The sequence below is a fragment of the Hyaena hyaena genome, unplaced genomic scaffold (genome assembly GCF_003009895.1).
Source record: "Hyaena hyaena isolate Hyena2069 unplaced genomic scaffold, ASM300989v1 scaffold_28, whole genome shotgun sequence".
NCBI classification, from domain to species: Eukaryota; Metazoa; Chordata; class Mammalia; order Carnivora; family Hyaenidae; genus Hyaena; species Hyaena hyaena.
Genome location: NW_024080660.1, coordinates 2,468,226 through 2,488,800, shown reverse-complemented (window position 1 = coordinate 2,488,800; position 20,575 = coordinate 2,468,226). Strand labels below are relative to the sequence as shown.

Below are 20,575 nucleotides of genomic sequence, written 5' to 3'. Positions count from 1 at the left end.
ACATCTGTTGGTCAGTAAATTTAAGTCTAAGCAGGACTCATTTAAGCAGGCTTAATTAAAGTAAGGAGTTTCCTTGGGATTACAATAGGAAATAAAGGTAGAAAGAATTACAGAGGATTGTAAATTAAGCCACAGAACTACAATTGGTGAATCCTCTTAATAAACAGGAACAGTCCATCTTACAGGGCCATCAGGTAGAAATATTGTCTGTCTCCTTCACTGTTATATATCAGATAGCCAGTACAGTGCCTACACCTCGTAGGTGTGCTGGGGCTTCTAATCTATGTAGTCTGGAAACAGAGTCCCAGGGTAATCCACTTATGAATTATGTGACAATTTTAAGCCACATCTCAGCTGTGTGACATTGGGCAAATTACTTAACATATACGAACCTCTATTTTCTCACTGACTAATCAGGAATTTAATTCTTGCCTATGAGTTGCTCTAAAGACTGGAGACAAGGAGCGCCTGGGTGGCTCGGCTGGTTGAGCATCCAACTTCGGCTCAGGTTATGATCTTAAGGTTTGTGAGCTCAAGCCCTGTATCAGGCTCTGTTCTGACAGCTCAGAGTTTGGAGCCTGTTTCAGATTCTGTGTCTCCCTCTCTCTCTGCCCCTCCTCCTGCTCTATCTCTCTGTCTCTCAAAAATAAACAAACATTAAAAAAAAAAAAAAGACTAGACACAATGACTTTAAACTGAACAGCTCATGGGACACCTGGGTGGCTCAGTCGGTTGAGCGTCTGACTTTGGCTCAGGTCATGATCTCATGGTTCATGGGTTTGAGCCCCACATCAGGCTCTGTGCTGACATCTCAGAGCCTGGAGCCTGTCTTCAGATTCTGTGTCTTCTCTCTCCCTGACCCTCCCCTGCTCATGCTGCCTCTATCTCTCTCTCAAAAATAAATAGAACATTTAAAAAAATTAAAATAAACTGAACAGCTCAATGTCTGGCCATAATGAGTCCCTAATAAATAGTTATTATTATTAATGCTATCATTTTTTTGTGGTTATTGTGAATATTCAAGGCATTCTTTAAGTATTATCTGAGTATCTATATCCCCAGGAAACAGACCTTACTAGCCAAATGCAACAGATCATTACAGTAAGAAACTCCCAATGAATCTATACCCCTGTGTAGTGGCCTCTCAGATTGATTCTGGGTTTGGTAGTGTGACTTTCTATGGCCACTGGGACATCAGCAAATGTGACATATAAGCAGAAGCTTGGAAAGTGCTTGTGCACTGAATCTTGCCTTTTCTACTTGCAGAATCCAACTACCGTATGAAGACGCAGGGGCTAGTCTCCTTGATGATAAGAGAAACACTTGCTTCAAACATCCTAACCGAACACCAGAAAGGTGAGAAGGCCACCCAGGACCAGCCATCCCCCAGCTGACTTACCAAATGACCACCAACACATAACAAAGTCCAGTATTATTACATGGAGGAGAGAAAAACCATCCTAGTGAAGCCCTTCCCAAATTGCCAACTCATAGAGTTGGGTCCATAAAAACGGTTGTTTAAGCACCACTAAATTTGGGGATGGCCTGTTATTCAGCAATAGATAACTAATACACCAAATGTTTAAGCCAAATAAATGAAAGAAGAAAATAGAACTCCAAATCAAACTGCTTACATTCACCTCAAAATAGAATTAGTATTCTTTACAAATACAATTTATATGTAAGACATATGAAACATGTTATTTTATGGACCTTTAAAAACAGGATCAATGCAAAAACAAATCCAGGATAAATGCATTCAACAAATACTTGTTCAGTACATACATAAAGTGTCAGGCATCATTTGGAAAAGTTTAGACATAATCCAGTTCCCCAATTTCTCCCAACATATACTTATATATATTTATTGAGCACCCACTATGTAGAAGGAAGGCCCTGTGCTAGGCATCATGGAAGACAGAAAGATAAACAAGACACACAATACATTTCAGCGCTTCCCCAGTTGGTAGGGGAAGAACAGAGAAGATGAGAAAGAAATGGAAATAACACTAAGTAGTGTAAGTAATATAAAAGAGATTCAGACACATAGCTAGCTGTCAGAGGAGGGAAGAAAAACTTGTATCTGTGACAATAAGGCTTCATAAAGGAAGTTGATTTGAGCTGGGCTTTGAGACATGAGTAAAACTTCAACTGGCAGAAATGAGCAGGATAGCTTGCTGGGTGGGACCATCTGGTTTCTGCCTCCATCAGGCTCCTAAACTGCTGAAATTACCAGTGTATTGCTGTCTCTTTCTTGATCTCTCCCTTCCCACTACTACCCTGGCTTTTCTGTTTTCCTCAAACTTTATGACCATACCTTCTTTGCCTCCTTTACTTCCTAAACACACCATTCTTTTTTTTGTAACATCTTTTCTCTATCATCTCTCCCTTGGGAAATCTCATTTTTTTTTCACAGCTTTAGCTTTCACTTTTTAGGCAGATAATTTCCTTTTTTTTTAATGAATATAATTTATTGTCAAATTGGCTTACATATAACACCCAGTGCTCATCTCAACAAGTCCCCTCCTCAATCCCCGTAACCCATTTTCCCCTCCCTCCCATTTCCACATCCACCCTAAGTTTGTTCTCTGTATTGAAGAGCCTTATGTGGTTTGCCTTCCTCCCTTTCTGTTTGTAACTATTTTTCCCCCATTCTTTCCCCCATGGTCTTCCATTAAGTTTCTCAAGATTCAGGGGCACCTGGGTGACTCAGTTGGTTAAGTGTCCGACTTCGGCTCAGGTCATTATCTCACAGGTTCATGAGCCCTGCGTCAGGCTCTGTGTTGACAGCTAGCTCAGAGCCTGGAGCCTGTTTCAGATTCTGTATCTCCTTCTCTCTCTGACCCTCCCCTGCTCATGCTGTCTCTCTCTCTATCTCTCTCTCTCAGAAATAAATAAAAAATTAAAAAATATATTTAAAAATCCATATATGAGTGAAAACATATGATATCTGTCCTTCTCTGACTGACTTATTTCACTCAGCATAATACCTTCCAGTTCCATCCACGTTGCTGCAAATGGCAGGATTTCATTCTTTCTCATTTTAGGCAGATACTTTCCACATTTCATTCTGCCTCTGCCACTCTGAGGAGTCCCAGATCAAAGTCAGGATCTTAGACATGCCACTTGCCAAGTATTAGACCCAATCTGCCTAACCTCCTACAGGGTCAATTTCCCATAATAACACATTGGTGATGACACGTACCTCAAAGTGTGGTTGTAAATGCATTGCAGAGTAAAAGAGCACTACACAAATGTAAAGTGTTGTTATAATCCCTCAAACTAAGCACAATCTTTCTTTTTTAAATTTAAATGTGTACTTATTTTTAAGAGAGATAGAGAAAGAATAGGAGCAATAAAGAAAGAAGTGGAAGGAGGGGGTGGGGAGAGAAGATCCAAAGCGGGTTTTGTGCAGACAGGAGAGAGCCTGATGTGGGGCTCAAACTCGCAAACTGTGAGATCATGACCTGAGCTGAAGTCACACCCTTAACCCACTGAGCCACCCAGGTGCCTAAATACAAAATACAATCTTTCTCACTAGTGAATACCACTGACTATACTTATCTCTCTCATGTGACATGTATTTGATTCATGTATCTGCCTTCCTATTCCCCTGTATCTCCTAGATGTGTTCAGCAAAAGCATTTAATGAATGTGAATGCTTAGCCTCTGCCTGGCATCTCACAGAGACCCAGGAGTAAATGATAACCTAGAGTTTCCAGCCGAAATGAGGAGTGCAACAAAGGAGATAAGCAACAAGTGTTAGAGGGATGCAAACAGGGGAGCAATTATCATGGGGTGGGAGAACAGTGAAGTGGTCCATTCCTTTTCAGCTTCTTATACAGGAAAACCTGAAGAAAGGCTTCTTCAGTGTGGTAAATCGCATAGCTTCTGACAGAAATCACTCAATAAACATTTGATGACCAGAAATGAATTCAAAGACACAAATAAATGTTCAAGGGAAGAAAAACTCAAGGCATGTTTATGGAAACCAAACAATCCAGTTTGGCTCATTGATGATGCTGCCTAGGCCCTGGACAGCACTGGAAAGGTGAGCTGGAGATGGAGTATGAAAGATCTTGAAGGTTAGGCTACAGGGTCTGGGACTTGCTCTACAGGCAAAGACACGAGTGAGGAAGGTGATCATAGATAGTTTCTGAACAGGGGTGTAGCATAATCAAAAGGGTGCTGTGGGTGTTTTACTCCAACAGCAATGTAGAGATGGGCTGCAGGGCACCAGAGACCTGAGGCATGGGTACATACCACAAACCAATTATAGTAGTTCACACAGCTCCCTGCCATTCTTCTAATAGCTTGGAAGCTAACAAAGTGATCTAGCACAGAGCAAGACCAGATAGTAATACCTGAAACCTAAGACATGTAAGTACTCAAAAAACAATAAAAACATAAAAAAGACGAATATATATAAATTTTGACAGGTACTACACCAAGATTTCCAGAGTAGGCTGTACCTGCTTAATAACAGAAATACAAGGCTCCATGAGTAAAAGATCATCTCCTATGCTACCAACTTAGCTGGTGTTTATCTTTTCTACACAATCAATGGTTCTCTAATTGCCTTTGGTGACATTCAGTGAGCTAATACTAATACTACTAACACAAGTCTGTGAGTGCAGGACCCATGTACAGTAAAATCTTAGTTATCACTAACTTCTAATTATCCATGAGAGCTATTCTGTTGCAGTTGAGCCTCTATTCAGTAAAACCCAGTATTTCTTTCCTCGACATTTGCCTGACTATATATCAAAACCTATGGGTGATTTTATAGCACGTTGATCTGACCATGTTAAGCAGCTCGCTCTCACTGTTGGGCTTCCTGTCTTGCCATATAATAAACTCAAGAAGTACCATATGAAGCACATATAATTAAGAGTCAATAAAGGTAAACGATTTTGTTCCTTTTTCAATCTTCAGCTCGGGAACTGAAGGAGCTTCACATAATCAGAAGGAAAAATAAAAAGGTCTTGGGATTCTGTTTAGGGAATCAGATGAACCTGAAAACTAAATGCAAATTTTCACCAGTTGGTTAAAGATACCTGACCAAATGTGCTTCTGCAAGATTTCCTCTCCTCAGTCTCCTAGCTACTGAATTCTGGAATATGGTCTCTCCATCCTACCAGCCCAAGGTCAGACCGATGGCTCCTTTGCACACACAAGAATTTTTTGTATATGTAGCCTTATCATATGGCTACATAGAAACTGGTAACTATTCTATTCTAATATAGCTCACTTCTGTTCTAACATAGCTCACAACTTCTACAACCAAGTTGTTACTCAAAATTTGATATCTTATCTTTGAAAACTAAACTTAAAACTCTTTTTGGAGTCCTCTGAGGCCTCCTGGCTGTGATGAGCCATGATCTCCTTGCATTATGGAAACAGGGTCTTTGCTATCAACATCTTTGCATTACCTGCCTCCTTCTCGGTTTCTGACTCAGAAGCTTCATCTTCACCTTCCTCCTCCTCTGAGCTGGAGCTGCTGGACTCTTTGTTTTCTTCCTCCATCTCTTGGGACTTGGGTATCTCTTCTTCGTAGAGCATCTTCTCTTTGCTAAATTAAAGAAGATGATGTGAGTGCAATTCAGAACTGGCAAACTATTTAAGTTCACTGACAATCAAGCATAAAGAGAACAAGTCTATAAACCTCTGTTAGAAGCGATAACAGAAATACATCAAATCCTTCTAAATTCCAAATACTTTTGAGTCCTTGGGCTTTTGCAGACTAAGGTTTAGTATCTGACTTCAGAGTATGACTTAAGTAGATTTCACCTGTTCAACACACAGGAAAAAGGAAGGCTGTAAATCTTGACGGTGATGATGCAAGCAAATATGTTTTAAAAGTCATTTAACAAATGTTTACTGGGTACTTATTACATGCCAGAAATTATGCTTGGCCCTGGTATGGTAGTGAACAAAACACACACGGTCCCTTAGTTCACAGAACATATAGTTAGGGATGCAATGAGGACCAGGAACTCCTAAGCTAAAGGGGAAAATGTTGCACACAGTCTCGATTAATTTCTAAATTTAAAACACATTCGCCCATCCTCGGTGTTTCCCCATATCTCAATGCCACCTCCTTGCTCCTCAAACGTTCAAATACAGTTTCTTTACTGTATAAACTCTTAAGCTAAGTATGTCACACACACACACAGCACCCACACACAGCAGAGCTCATCACATTTCTCAAGCTCTGAATGTCTTACTTCTTAAAGAGTCCACTCTGCAACTTGCTGTTCAGATCTGACTCAATGAGCTTATTTCGTGTCTCTTTTTCACTGCGAAGCTGGAAATTGAGAAAACAGTGGGAAAAGAGAAGAAGCTGACTATCGGTAAAAGTTAGCAGCAATGAGAACTCAAAATGGCACTGTCATTCTTAAGAAGACAGGACCAAAACCAAAAGGGGAAGAAAGAACTGAGAAAAAGAGAAATACATCAGTTGGGTCTCCTTAGAAGACAATGACAGAGAAACATCCTCATCCAAGGTAAGAGAGAAACCATGGTGTGAGAGGTTCAATAAAACTGCCCATATGAAATATCCAAACCCAATCTTCCAAAAAAGCCTGGCCTCTCGGGGCATTTGACTGGCTTAGTCGGAAGAGCATGCAACTCTTGATCTGGGGGTCATGACTTCGAGCCCCATGTTCGGTATAGAGATTACTAAAAAATAATAATAATAAACTTAAAAAAAAAAAAGCCTGGCTTCTGGTGGATTAGAAAAAAAAAGGAAAGGAACTTTTAAAGAATTCATTATGACCACATACTGCATTAGGTTGTCAGTAGTTCTCAAGGAAAAAATAAACAGGTACTAAAGGGGAAATAAGCAGTGAGAATAAATCACCTGGTACTTAGATACATGCTCTGCACAAAATGTGTTTCTATCCCTGGACCCAAGTTACTCAGGGAACAAAGGTAAACACCATTCCCAGTATAGAATTGTTATTTAGTGAAAACATTATTTATGTTCAGAAACCAAACCATGCTGGGTAAAGGATACACAGAAACTCTCTGTATTATTTTTACAACTTCTATGTAAGTCTAAAAATTATTTCAGAATAAAAAGTTTAAAAAACAACAAAAACCAGGGGTGCTGGATGGCTCAGTCGGCTGAGCGTCCAACTCTTGGTTTCAGCTCAGGTCATGATCTCAAGGTCAAGAGATCAGGCCCCAAGTCGGGGTCTGCACTGACAGAACAGAGCTTGTTTGGGATTCTTTCTTTCCCTCTGTCTCTCTGCCTCTCTCCTGCTCATGCTCTCTTACTCTTTCAAAATAAATAAATGGACTTAAAAAAAAAAACAGCACCATCTCACTATGCAAAGTATACATCTTAGGAAGGTGGCCGCTGCTAAACAACAGCACCAATACTGTGTTTGCAAAGTCCTGAGTTTTAGTTTTGATTCCAGTTGCTCAGCTGTGGTTTGTCTGAGCTGTATGTATACAATTTTCCAATTAAGCCTTGAAGTGATGAGGATCTTCACTTTACCAGTGCAGACGTGGTGCTGAACATGTGCGAGGGAGACATGCTTGGTCTGTCCCATCAGTGAACTATATAGTTCTTTCTTTCAGAACTGCTCTGGGTTTCTCTTATAGGTCCTAACCTTGAGTTCACGTGCCCTGAGCCATAATCATGCAAAGGAAAGCTAGCGATTTTTTTCTGTTCCACTATCTTCAAACATCAGCCCTGATCATCAATAACTCATCTTTATTCTCCTTGCCCAAATTACTCATCCCACTTATGGGTAGAAAATTTACAGCTTGTCTGTATATTGGGTGGGTTTTTTCATTCTGCAGTCTATATGTGGGCGCCACACTTACATAGTTCTCCTATGTAGCACTAAGTAACATAATGGTATGTGCTGCCAAACACATGAGAAGGGAGAAGGGGACTGAATTCTGGATATCTGATGAATACTGAATAAGTATGAATCACTGACCGAGTAGTGTCCAATGCCAAAAGGCAGTTTTAGTTTTGTGGCCTTGTTTGCTTTTTCAGAAAGAAATATATTCCCCTCTGCAGTGAATTTACTTTAAATAAAGATGTCCTTCCAGTCTAAGGGGAGAAAAAAAGTTATGAGATGTCCTCTACCCTCGTACTCCCTATTTAGAAAAAACTGATTTGAACATACCACATTCACTTTCTAAAACTCAAGGGTAATTATTATTTTGTTGTTCTTGTCATTTTGTAAAATAGATTTTATTTTATTTTCTTAATGCTTATTTATTTTTGAGGGGGGGGGGAAACGGGAGCAGGGGTGGAGGGCACAGAGAGAAAGGGAGATAGAAGATCCAAAGTAGGCTCTGTGCTAACAGCAGAGAGCCTGAGGTCGGGCTTGAACTCATGAACCATGAGATCATGACCTGAGCTGAAATCAAGAGTCGGATACTTAACCAACTGGGCCACCTAGGTGCCCCCGTTCTTGTCACTTTTGACTTCCAGCTGCCTGCAGGCTATCTTATAATGAGCAAAATTTAACAACAATGGTTTCTGGGATATCTTGTAACAGACTATTGTTAGTCCCAGAAGGGAACAACTACCATCTCTGAAATGCAGATATGTCCATTTCAGCTCTCCGTAGACAACTAAAACAAGTGATTGAGATATCTGTGGTGCACTGTGATAAAAGCTTTAGAAAGAAATGTTTATTTATTTATTTTTCAGAAAGAGAAAGAGAGAGAGCATGCATGAGTGAGTGCCGGTGGGGGAGGGGCTGAGAGAGGGAGAGAGAGAATCCCCAGCAGGCTCCACTGTCAGCCCAGAGCCTGACTTGGGGCTCCAACCCACAAACAATGAGATCATGACCTGAGCCGAAATCAAGAGTTAGACACTTAACCGACTGAACCACCCAGGCGCCCCCACTGTTACAAAAGCTTTCAAAGCATTGACTGAAGACTCACCACATCCTGCTTCTTCTGGAGCATCTCCAAGTGCTCCACAAGACCCTCATCAGCCACATCAAATGGTGTCTGGCCCTGGCAGAGAAGAGGGGCACCGCGATCAACAGAAAACAGAAGAAGTGATCACACGACTTTATCGGAAAATGATTCAATAATCACTTTATACCTTTGTTCCAATTGATAGCTGCTTCCCTAACGAATCTATTCTCCATTATAATAACGCCTTCAACTAGCACAGAGGAAGAAACAAAACAAGGAACATCAAGTCCTTTAAATACAGGTTTTTATATTTTGTAAAACAGTATTGAGGAAAGCATCTTATTCTCTCTAATGCTTATTGCCTTTTGGCAAATAATCAGTTGAAATTTCCACTTGTACCTGATCTAAAATGGTCTTAATTGCTCTGATAAATTTAATAAGGGACTTTTAAAAGCCTCAGAAGGAGGTTCAGGGGACATGTCATCTCCCTTTAAGTAAGAGAAGGGTATGTCTTTCAGGAAAAGTCAGTACAGTTTAAGATGCTAACCCACAATCTGAGGATGAAAGCTGGGTTCAGGAGAGATGTGAGGCAGGTAAGAACATCTAGTAAGTCAAAAGCCATGTCTCTGGATTCCTAGAAAACCAGTATATGTAGGGATAGGTGTTCCGGGGCTTCTAAAGTTACTTGAAGTGAGGCTGAATAACACCATTTTCAGCCAGACCCAAGGATTTATGTCATTGTAATGTTTTGTCTTTTTTTCAATGATTGGATGTGAGTAGAGCTCAGCTATTAAAAGTCTTTGAATTAAAAATAAAGTAAAATAAAATCTTTCATACTTCACCATAAACAATAGCCTTAAGGACTTCCCAATGCTCATTTTTGCCTAGAGCAAATATCTTTTTTTTCTGTTTATTTTAGGTGCTTCAACATAAGCAGAATCAGAATGCTAGGTGAATAGAGTTTTACTTAACATAGCAAACCTCTCTGTGTTGACAATGAGGCAGGCGGGGAGGGACGAGGATGTGGGAAGCAGAGCCATAGCCACCTGTGATGTATATTTCCCTGGACAGTAAGCCTAGCCATTTTAACTGAGACTTTAAGCTTTTTGTTCGAGAGACCCAGCCACCAATCTCACTGCCCTTTTAGAAGGTCGGGCATACTAACCAGTTTGTTCCTGATATCCATATCACAGAGAGCTTCTGCCAGGATGGAGCAAGCCTCCTTCACACCCCAGTGTGCCGCAGCATGGAGGGGTGTCCAGCCATCATAATCCTGAACGTTGAGTTCATAGCCAGCCTGGATTAAAAGTCTAAGAAGAAAACCCCAAACAAGACATTTATACCCTCTATATTATAGTTTCCTGCCAAATAAACTATCCCCTAAATTGAGATTTCAGATTTTGGCCCTGAAACCACTGGGGTCGTGTGATTGTTTCTGTCCTCTAAGGTACAGCTCAGTTTTCATAGTTACTACACTGAGAACCAATCATGGGTAACAGTTATCAACCCTCTCTGAAAGGTCATATGGCATTTCCCAGGCATACCCACGTTGCACCACACAAGAGAAGTATTTAGAAAGGTGTATACTTTTGAGATTAACCAAAGTCTTATTAAATTTGTCAAACCACATAATTCTGTTACAAGGTGTGTTTTCCACTTCTAGTGCAGGGAGAGAGAAACATGTAGGGTGAGAACCCAATTCTCTTCAGGGCACTTTACTTACTACTTTTCTAGTTGATCTTTCCAGGACCCCGCATGTTTTACTATAGGCTGTCACACTTCCAACTCTGCAAAGCATCTGCAGGGACTTCTTGCTAACTACAAAGCTATAATCTATGTGCAAGGAGGAAGAAACGTAGGACTCCTGAGGCCCCAAACTGCACTGACCTGATTGAGGTTCCCTATACCGCAGGCCTCCAGACACTTTCTAAGAAGTAAGTGTAGAGAATGACACTCATATTCTGCTTACTTCTTAGAAAGTATCTGGAGGCCCGTGATACAAGGAACCTCAATCAGCCCAGTGAAACCCCACAGTGGGTGGAATATGAAGCACTGGAAGAATCTGGCCACAACTACACAGACAGTATATTAGCTACCCATGATTAGGGAAAGCCTGTCAACAGTCAGTACCAAGAGCTACATGGAGCATGTGTGGATGTAAGGAAAAATGGAACAGGCAGAGGAGTAGAGTCTAACTCCCTCATATAAGTTTAACTCTCCTACTCTAGCTGGACACGGCACACTCAAGACCTGTAAAGTTAATCTAAAGAGTCCAAAGAAATGATCTGTGTCCAAAAAGGACCAAAATGACCTGACAGGAACGATTCTGTCCTATATTACATGCCACCGAAGGAGGAGACTGCAGGGAAAGTAATGATAAATCACAGAGCTGAAGAGATCACGTAGAGTCATCTTTTAGGCCAGTCTACCTCAACTCTGCCTGCATGTTAGTGAGAAGCTAAAGTGATAGTAGGAGGGTGGGAGACCATTGGTGGATTAATATCAGCAAGATGTAAGAAGAGACTGCATGATCAGAGAGGAAAACAATAAAGAAGGAAACACAACACAGTTGAAAATCTAATTCAGCCCCTGCTTCCAAAACCCAGCTCATCTTCTCCTGGTCTAGCAAACTCCCGACTGAGGGAAATGGACAATACCTGAGGACCTCAGAGTAGCCCTTGGCAGCCGCCACATGGAGGGCTGTGGCCCCTGAACGAGGCTGCCTTACATCTTCTATTTTCCCACTGTTGAGCCACTGGCGGGCATCCTGTAGCATCTGTTGTTCTTCTTCTTTTCTTGACTGCTCTAGATCAACTCCTGCAGAAACCAGAAAGCCAGCATTACTAAACGTCCACCTAAATCTGGCAGGATGTTTTCCATAGATTCTAAACACATCATAGGGGCACCTGGGTGTATCAGTCGGTTAAGCGTCCAACTTCGGCTCAGATCATGATCTCATGGTTCGTGGGTTCGAGCCCCACATCAGGCTCTGTCCTGAGAGCTAGCTCAGAGCCTGGAGCCTGTTTCAGATTCTATATCTCCCTCTCTCTCTGACCCTCCCCTGCTCACACTGTCTCTCTCTCTCTCCCCCTCTCAGAAATAAATAAAACATTAAAAAATTTTTTGGGGTGCCTGGGTGGCTTAGTCGGTTAAGCGTCCTACTTTTTCTTAGTTCATGATCTCGTGGTTCTTGGGTTCGAGCCCCGCTTCGGGCTCTGTGCTGACTGCCAGCTCAGAGCCTGGAGCCTGTTTCAGTCTGTGACTCCCTCTCTCTCTGACCCTCCCCTGCTCACGCTGTCTCTCTCCTAGAAATAAATAAAACATTTAAAAAAAAAAATTAAAAAAAAAAAAAAAAAACATTAAAAAATTTTTTAAAAATAAAATAAAAAATAAACACACCATAAATAAAACCACAAATAACACTTTAGTCACCAAATTGGGTATTCATCAAATTTACTCTTTATTTAGAAGAGCAATGACATTTATACACATATTCGTTGTTTTACCAGGGTCAAATCATCATTTTAAGGACACTAGTTGGGATGAGCGCTAGGTGTTATATGTAAACCAACTTGACAATAAATTATTTAAAATAAAGTAAAATAAAAAAATAAGCACTGTGTGATGGCAGATCCATTAAAGGAACATACTTCAACTTATTTTCAGTTTTAAGAGCATAAAGACCAAAGGGACATTAGTTTTGTATTATAATAGATGTACAATGCTGTACAATTCAAAGACCTTCTACATGTTATATACCATGTTAGTTTGCCAACAATCCTTTGAGGTAAATATAACAAATCACTAACACCATTTAGAAGATGAGGAAATAAGTATAGAAAGGTGAAGTGTCTTTGCTCAAAGCCACAGATTACATCAGAGCTGCTGCTAGAACTCCAACATCCTAGGTCCCTGTCTGTTGCTCTTTTCCACTCACTACACCATAAGGTTGGTAACAAAAAATCTTGGTTTCACGGAGCATCTGGGTGGCTCAGTCTGTTGAGCATCTGACTTCAGCTCAGGTCATGATCTTTTGGTCCATAAGTTCAAGCTCCACATCAGGCTCACTGCTGTCAGCCTGTCAGTGCAGAGCCCACTGTGGATCTTCTGTACCCTTCTCTTTGCTCCTCCTCCACTTATGCTCCCCCCAAAATAAATTTATTTTTAAAAATCTTGGTTTCAGGCATGATATACTTTAAAAAATAATCTACCTCTAATGTTCATTTCCATATGGAGGGAAATACACTGACCTGAAGCTATAGAATATAGAGCAGCTGAGTAGGTCACATGTAGTTAAAACCTCCAAGGGAATGTAGCTTTTGCTTCACTTTAAAACATTATGGAGGAACTCCCAAAAGTTCCTCCTTTTGGCCAACAACTCTCCAACATCTGTGCCAGTGAAAAGGGGCTAGGCTGGGGCCTTCCCCCTTATATAAGATAATGACATGTACCAAATACAAGCATACCCATCCAAAGAGTTTTATACCCCCAAGCAGGCTTTATCTGTGCTTGGTCTACTCTCTTCCAACTCACTTCCTAAATGAGAACCCGTGAATTACCTAAGGATTATCTGTCTGATTTGGGGAGACAGATGGAGTAGAAGGGTAAGCAATTTATTTTATTTCCTTTTCTTTTCCAGTGTCACTGAGATACAATAGATATATAATACTATGTAAGTTAATTTTTCCAACATGTTGATTTGATACTGACATATTGCAAAATGATCACTACAATAAAGTCAGTTAACAACCCCATCACCTCACGTAATTACCATTTCTTTTTTGTGGTGGGAACATTTAAGGTCACTTAGCAACTTTCAGTTTCATAATACAGTGTTGTTAATTATAGTTACCATGCTGTACATCAGATCCACAGAACTTATTTAATAACCAGAAGCCTGTACCCTTTCTTTGACCAGTATTTCCCTTTTTGTCCCCATCCACAGCCCCCGGAAACCACTATTCTCCTCTCCATTTCTACAATATCAAACAATATTTGTTTCTTTCCCTGTCTGACTTATTTCACTTAGCATAACCCACTTATTTCACTTAGCATAAGGCCTATCCATGTTGTCGTACATATCAATTATTTCCTCCTTTCTCACGGCTGAATAATATTCCACGTAATACATATATGTATATATGTAATATCTTTATCCATTCATCCATAGAATGACACTTAAGTTCCTTCCATATCTTGGCTACTGTGAATAGTGATGCATTGAAAATGGGAGTACAGATATCTCTGAGATCTTACTTTCATCTCTTTTGGATATATACCTTATAGTGGAACTGCTGGACCATATGACAGTACTATTTTTAATTTTTTGAGGAAATTCCATACATTTTTCCATAGTGGCTATACCAATTTGCATTCACACCAAATGTACACGAGTGCCTTTTCCTCCACAGCCTCTCCAACACTTATTATTTCTTGTCTTTTTGATGATAAGAGGTGTGAGGTGATATCTCACAGTGGGTTTTTTTTTTAATTTTTTAAAATGTTTTTATTTATTTTTGAGAAAGAGACAGAGACAGAGCATGATCATGGAGGGGTAGAGATAGGGGGAGACACAAAATTCAAAGGAAGCTCCAGGCTCTGAGCTATCAGCACAGAGCCTGACGTGGGGCTCGAACTCACAAACCGTGAGATCATGACTTGAGCAGATGCCGGAAGCTCAACTGACTGAGCTACCCAGGAGCCCCTCTTTTCTTTCTTTTTTTTGATATCTCACAGTGGTTTTGATTTGCATTTCCTTGATGATTAGTGATGCTGAATATCTTCTCATGAACCTGTTGGCTATTTGTACGTCTTTGAAAAAATGTCTACCCAGTTCCTCTTCCCATCTTTTTAAAATTTATTTATTTTGAGAGAAAGCGCACACATATGTGTAGGAGAGGGGCAGAGAGGGAAAGAGAGGATCCTAAGCAGGTTCCATGCTGTCAGCACAGAGCCCAATGTGGGACTTGATACCACAAATTGCGAGATCGTGACCTGAGTTGAGATCATGACGAGTTGAAATCAAGAGTCAGATGTTTAACCGACTGAGCCACCCAGGTGTCCCCATATATGGACTTTATAATGTTGAGGTACATTCTTCCTATATCCAATTTGTTCAGAATTTTCGTCATAAAATGTTATTGTATTTTGTCAAATGCTTTTTTTGCATCTGTTGAGATGATCATGTAATTTTTATCTTTCATTCTATTATTATTGTATATCATATTTATGTATGCTCAATCATCCTTGAATCTCAGAGATAAATCCCACTTGTTCATAGTATATGAGCTTTCTTGTGCTGCTGAATTTGGTTTGCTAACATTCTGTTGAGAATTTCTGCATCTATATTCATCAGGGATATTGGCTTATAGTTTCCTTTTCTTGTACTGTCCTTATCTGGCTTTGATATGAGAGGAAAGCTGTCCTCATAAAATGAATTTGAGGTGTTCCCTCCTCTTAAATTTTTTTGAAAGAGTTTGAGAAGGATTGGCATGAATTCTTCTTTAAATGTTTGGTAGAATTCACCAGAGAAACCACATGATTCTGAGTTTTTCTTGTTATTTTATTACTGATTCAATCTCCTTGTTATCAATCTGTGCAGATTTTCTATTTTTTCCTGATTCAGTCTTGGTAAGTTTTATATTTCTAGGAATGTATCCATTTCTTCTAGGTTATCCAATTTGTTGGCATAGTTGTTCACAGTAGTTTCTTATGATGTTTTGCATTTCTGTGTTTATCAGTTGTAATGCCTCTTCTTTCACTTGATTTTATTTCAGTCTTTTTTATCTTAGTCTAGCTAAAGGTTTGTTGATTTTACTTATCTTTTCAAAAAAAAAAACCTCTCAGTTTCATTGATCTTTTCTATTGTTTTTTTCTGGTCCCTGTTTCATTTATTTCTGCTCTGGTCTTTGTTATTTCCTTCCTTCTGCTAACTTTGGGCTTAGTTTCTTCCTTCTTCTAGTTCTCTGAGATGTAAAGATGAGTTGTATATTTGAGATATTTCTTTTCTCCTAATGTAAGCATTTGACACCATAAACTTCCCTTTAAGAAAAGCTTTTGTTGCATGTAAAACATGTTTTAACATGTATTTCCATTTTTGTTTCAAGATATTTTTTAAAATGTTTTAATGTTTATTTTTTTGAGAGACAGAGCACAAGCAGGGAAGGGCAGAGAGAGAGGGAGACACAGAGTCTAAAGCAGGCTCCAGGCTCTGAGCTGTCAGCACAGAGCCTGATGGAAACTCAAACACACAAACCATGAGATCATGACCTGAGCTGAAGTTGGAGCCCAAACAACTGAGCCACCCAGGCGCCCCTCAAGATATTTTTAAATTTTTCCTTTGATTTCTTCTTTGACCCACTGGTTGTTCAGTAACATGTTGTTTAATCCCCACGTATTTATGAATTTTCCAGTTTTCCTCTTGTTATTGATGGAATGTTCTGTATATGTCTAGTAGGTCCATAGCGTCTAAAGTATAGTTCAAGTCCAATGTTTCCTTGTTGATTTTCTGTTTGGATGACCTATCCATTGCTGAAAGTGGGGGACTTCAGTACTATTGTCAAAATAGACATAATACAATATATCTATTTTTCCCTTCAGATCTGTCAGTATTTGTTTAATACAGTTAGATGTACCAAGTTGGGTACATATGTATATATGACTATTATATCCTCTTATTGGGTTAAAAGGAATATCTAATTTAGAACATACCAGAGTTCCATGCAAAGAGTAAACTGTCATGCTGCAAAGTTAAGTATACATTTGAATACTTCTTCCAACAGAGCATACTCCTTAACTGAAGAGTCAGAAATCAAAATAGATTGCATTGAATTTGTAGACTGCTTTGGGTAGTAATGACACTTTAACTATATTTATTTTTCCAATCCATGAGCATGGAATGTTTTTCCATTTCTTTGTGTCTTCTTCAATTTCCTTCATAAGTTTTCTATAGTTTTCATCATACAGATCTCTTATATCTTTGGTTAGGTGTATTCCTAGGTATTTTATGGTTTTCGGTGCAATTGTAAATGGGATCAGTTTCTTGATTTCTCTTTCTGTTGCTTCATTGTTGGTGTATACAAATGCAAACGATTACTGTATGTTGATTTTGTACCCTGCAACTTTGCTGAATTCATGGATCAGTTCTAGAAGGCTTCTGGTGGAGTCTGTCGACTTTTCTATGTAGAGTATCATGTTGTCTGCAAAAAGTGAAAGTCAATCCAGTGAAGAAATGGGCAGAAGATATGAACAGACACTTCTCCAAAGAGGACATCCAGATGGCCAACAGACACATGAAACGATGCTCAGGATCCCTCCTTATCAGGGAAATACAAATCTAAACCACACTGAGATACCACCTCACGCCAGTCAGAGTGGCTAAAATGAGCAAATCAGAGGACTCTAGATGCTGGCAAGGATGTGGAGAAACAGGCACCCTCCTACACTGCTGGTGGGAATGTAAACTGGTGCAGCCCCTCTAGAAAACAGTGTGGAGGTTCCTCAGAAAATTAACAACAGAACTCCTCTATGACCCAGCCATAGCACTGCTAGGAATTTACCCAAGGGATACAGGAGTGCTGATGCATAGGGGCACATGTACCCCAATGTTCATAGCAGCACTCTCAACAATAGCCAAAACATGGAAAGAGCCTAAGTGTCCATCAACTGACAAATGGATCAAGAAGATATGGTTTATTTATACAATGGAATACTGCATGGCAATGAGAAAGAATGAAATCTGGCCATGTGTAGCAACATGGATGGAACTTGAGGGTATTATGCTGAGCAAAATAAGTCAGGCAGAAAAGGACAGATACCATATATTTGCACATATAGGAGGTTTAGGAAGCACTTAACAGAGGACCATGGGGGAGAAGAAGAGGAAAAATAGTGGGGGAGAGGGAGGGAGCCAAACTATAAGAGACTCTTGAATGCTGAGAACAAATTGAGGGCTGATGAGGGTGGGGGCAAGGGGAAGGGGGGATGGGCATGGAGGAGGGCACTTGTGGGGATGAGCACTGGGTGTTATATGGAAACCAACTTCACAATAAACTATTTAAAAAATAAAATAAAATAAATATTTTAAAAAAAAGAAATCAAAATAGAAAAGTTGGTTTCTTAAATCAAGGCTATTTTTAAAACCCCAGTTTGTTTAAAAAAGAAAAAAAGTTTTTGTAAATTGTGATGCCAATCTTTGGATAAGGGTAGGTGGGACTGAATGGTAAACTAAGTATAAAGCTCTTCAATTCAAAGGGCACAAAAATTACACACAGGAAGGCAGTAAAAACAAGTATTTATTGCCCTAGAACATCATTATTTTAAGGTAGGCATTGGCACATTTTTTATAAAAAGCCAGATATCATATATTTTCAGCTCTGTGAGTCATTCAGTCTGTTCAACTCTTCCATGGTAGTGCAAATGCAGCTTTGAATATTATGTAAACAAATGGATGTGGCCAGAATTGGCCCGCCTATTCTAAAGGATCATATCAGGAAAGGCCACTGGAGCTAAATCTTTTGGAATGAAGTGCAGACTGTGGGTAAAGTAGTTTAACAGAAAAACAAAAACTCACTACAAATCATGTCCACAAAGTTTCTTGATAGTTCTAGTAAACTTCCTAAAACCTGTCCTCCCTGCAATCTATTTGTAATTTTGTTTTTTTAAAGAACCTAGAGACCTTCAGGAAAATCCTGACCTATTCTCTGATATGGATTCTTCTGGAAATTGAGTCATAAACAGAAATTGGGCCATACTCAAATTTACATTGTATATTATCCTTTCTTTACACTTCATAATGTGTAGCAAAACACCATGTATATTCAGTGAGAAATGTTCATGCTCCTCGTCAGTCTAATTTGTATTATCAAAGAATAATCAGGTCACTCCCAACTATACAATGGGTATACATCCTCAGATATGGCAAAAATAAGGAATGGCTGGTCATCCTTTTGGCATTTGGCCTATTCTTGTGTGAGTTCTTAAGAGGATACAGGACGCTGGTGATTGATGACTAAATGCCATGCAGACAGATCTAATCCTCTCCTATCATATGATAATGAAAAGCTCTTTACAGCAAAGGGATTATTTTCTAAGTGGCAATGTCTGAAAGTCTCTCCTGGCCCCCTCTAATCACTTAGCTTACCTTGCTTCTTCACTTGTTCCAGAAGAAGATCCTTCATGGCAGGCTCTTCTGCAAGGTCAGACGGGACTTCACCTTCACTATTCACAATACCCACACTGGCTCCATGGTTGATGAAATACCTGTAGACAAGATCCAGGATCTACATTATCTGTCAATTTAATATCAATTTAAACACATGCATCTGGTTTTCAATTCAGAGCAAGGCCACTGTTTTGAGGTTTTAAATATGGTCCCAGGTAATGTGTTCCATTATTAATTTCTAACTCCATTAGCCTTCAATAATTAGAACTGGAAGCTTCTCTATTTCCTGATGAGCAATGCCAACAAACAGAATTTCTTTCACACTCATATTCCTAACTTCCACCCTCTCACTCCCATTGGATAGCAAGAGACTTTATAAATACCATCAGGAAGATATGCAGCCCTAAAATTTCACCTACCATCCTTGAGGTCCAAACAGATTCCCAAAAGGATTTATTATGCTTGTAATATTGAGAATGAGAGCTCTCAGAAGATATGTAACTTTCTCAAATGACACATTAGAATATATTAAGTAGTGTTGGGGTATGAAAACAGGAAAATAATGAATTAAAATGTGCATGAATCTGTGTAAATCATGCATGAATCTGTGTAAATCTGTGTAAATCCACAATACCTCTCTCTTCAACCAGCCATCCACATGAAATGTTCTACACTCTAACAGAAAACTAAATTACTAAAGAAATAAGTAAATTCTAAACAGATTTTGTATTGAAATACAATAGTCAATCCTGAGAAAGGTCTGATCATTTTAATACCTTAAATGGATCGTTTTTGATTTTCAAAGTGCTTCCAGATAAAATTACATAACGAGTCAGAAAATTTTATGAAGTAGATGATATATAAGTAGCACTACCTTCACGAGAAACTGAGGCTCATCTATGTTGAGTAATTTTTAAAAAATCATACAGGTGGCAAATGACAGAGGCGATGGCCTCAGTCTTCCATCTTTAAGTCTAGTTCAGGGGCGCCTGGGTGGTTCAGTTGGTTAGGCATCCGACTTTAGCTCAGGTTATGATCTCATGGTCCGTGGGTTCGAGCCCCGCATCGGGCTCTCTGCTGACAGCTCAGAGCCTGGAGCCTGCTCTGGGTTCTGTGTCTCCCTCTTTCTCTGTCCCTCACCGGCTCGTGCTCTATCTCTCTCTGTCTCAAAAATAAATAAACATTAAAAAAAAATTTTTTTTTAAAGTCTATTTCATCTGTTCTGGATTAAGATGCTTTTGGGCTAGTGAGAATCCCAGTAATGCTGGGAACTCTAACAAATACTCAAAAGTATTTAAAGGAAAAATCAGATTTCAACAATTTGGTGAGCATTTATTGGACCCCTACTATGTTTAAAGCACCATATTTTAGGGGCGCCTGGGTGGCTTAGTCGGTTAAGCGTCCGACTTTCACTTAGGTCATGATCTCGCGGTTCGTGGGTTCGAGCCCCGCGTCGGGCTCTGTGCTGACTGCCAGCTCAGAGCCTGGAGCCTGTTTCAGTCTGTGACTCCCTCTCTC

The 20,575-nt window shown here is 39.7% G+C and overlaps 1 protein-coding gene across 4 annotated transcripts in view; it reads right to left on the bottom strand.

Annotated features, from left to right (window-relative positions):
• PPP1R12B (protein phosphatase 1 regulatory subunit 12B) overlaps positions 1-20,575 on the bottom strand; it is a 214,625-nt gene that overhangs the window by 132,717 nt on the left and 61,333 nt on the right. For all 4 annotated transcript variants that reach the window (XM_039227471.1, XM_039227472.1, XM_039227475.1 and 1 more), the window contains exons 3-8: positions 19,037-19,155; positions 11,553-11,712; positions 10,061-10,205; positions 8,917-8,991; positions 6,228-6,307; positions 5,433-5,572 (exon numbers count right to left, since the gene is read on the bottom strand). In XM_039227471.1, the coding sequence (XP_039083402.1) occupies positions 5,433-5,572; positions 6,228-6,307; positions 8,917-8,991; positions 10,061-10,205; positions 11,553-11,712; positions 19,037-19,155 (719 nt within the window). The remainder of the gene's footprint in view (positions 1-5,432; positions 5,573-6,227; positions 6,308-8,916; positions 8,992-10,060; positions 10,206-11,552; positions 11,713-19,036; positions 19,156-20,575) is intronic.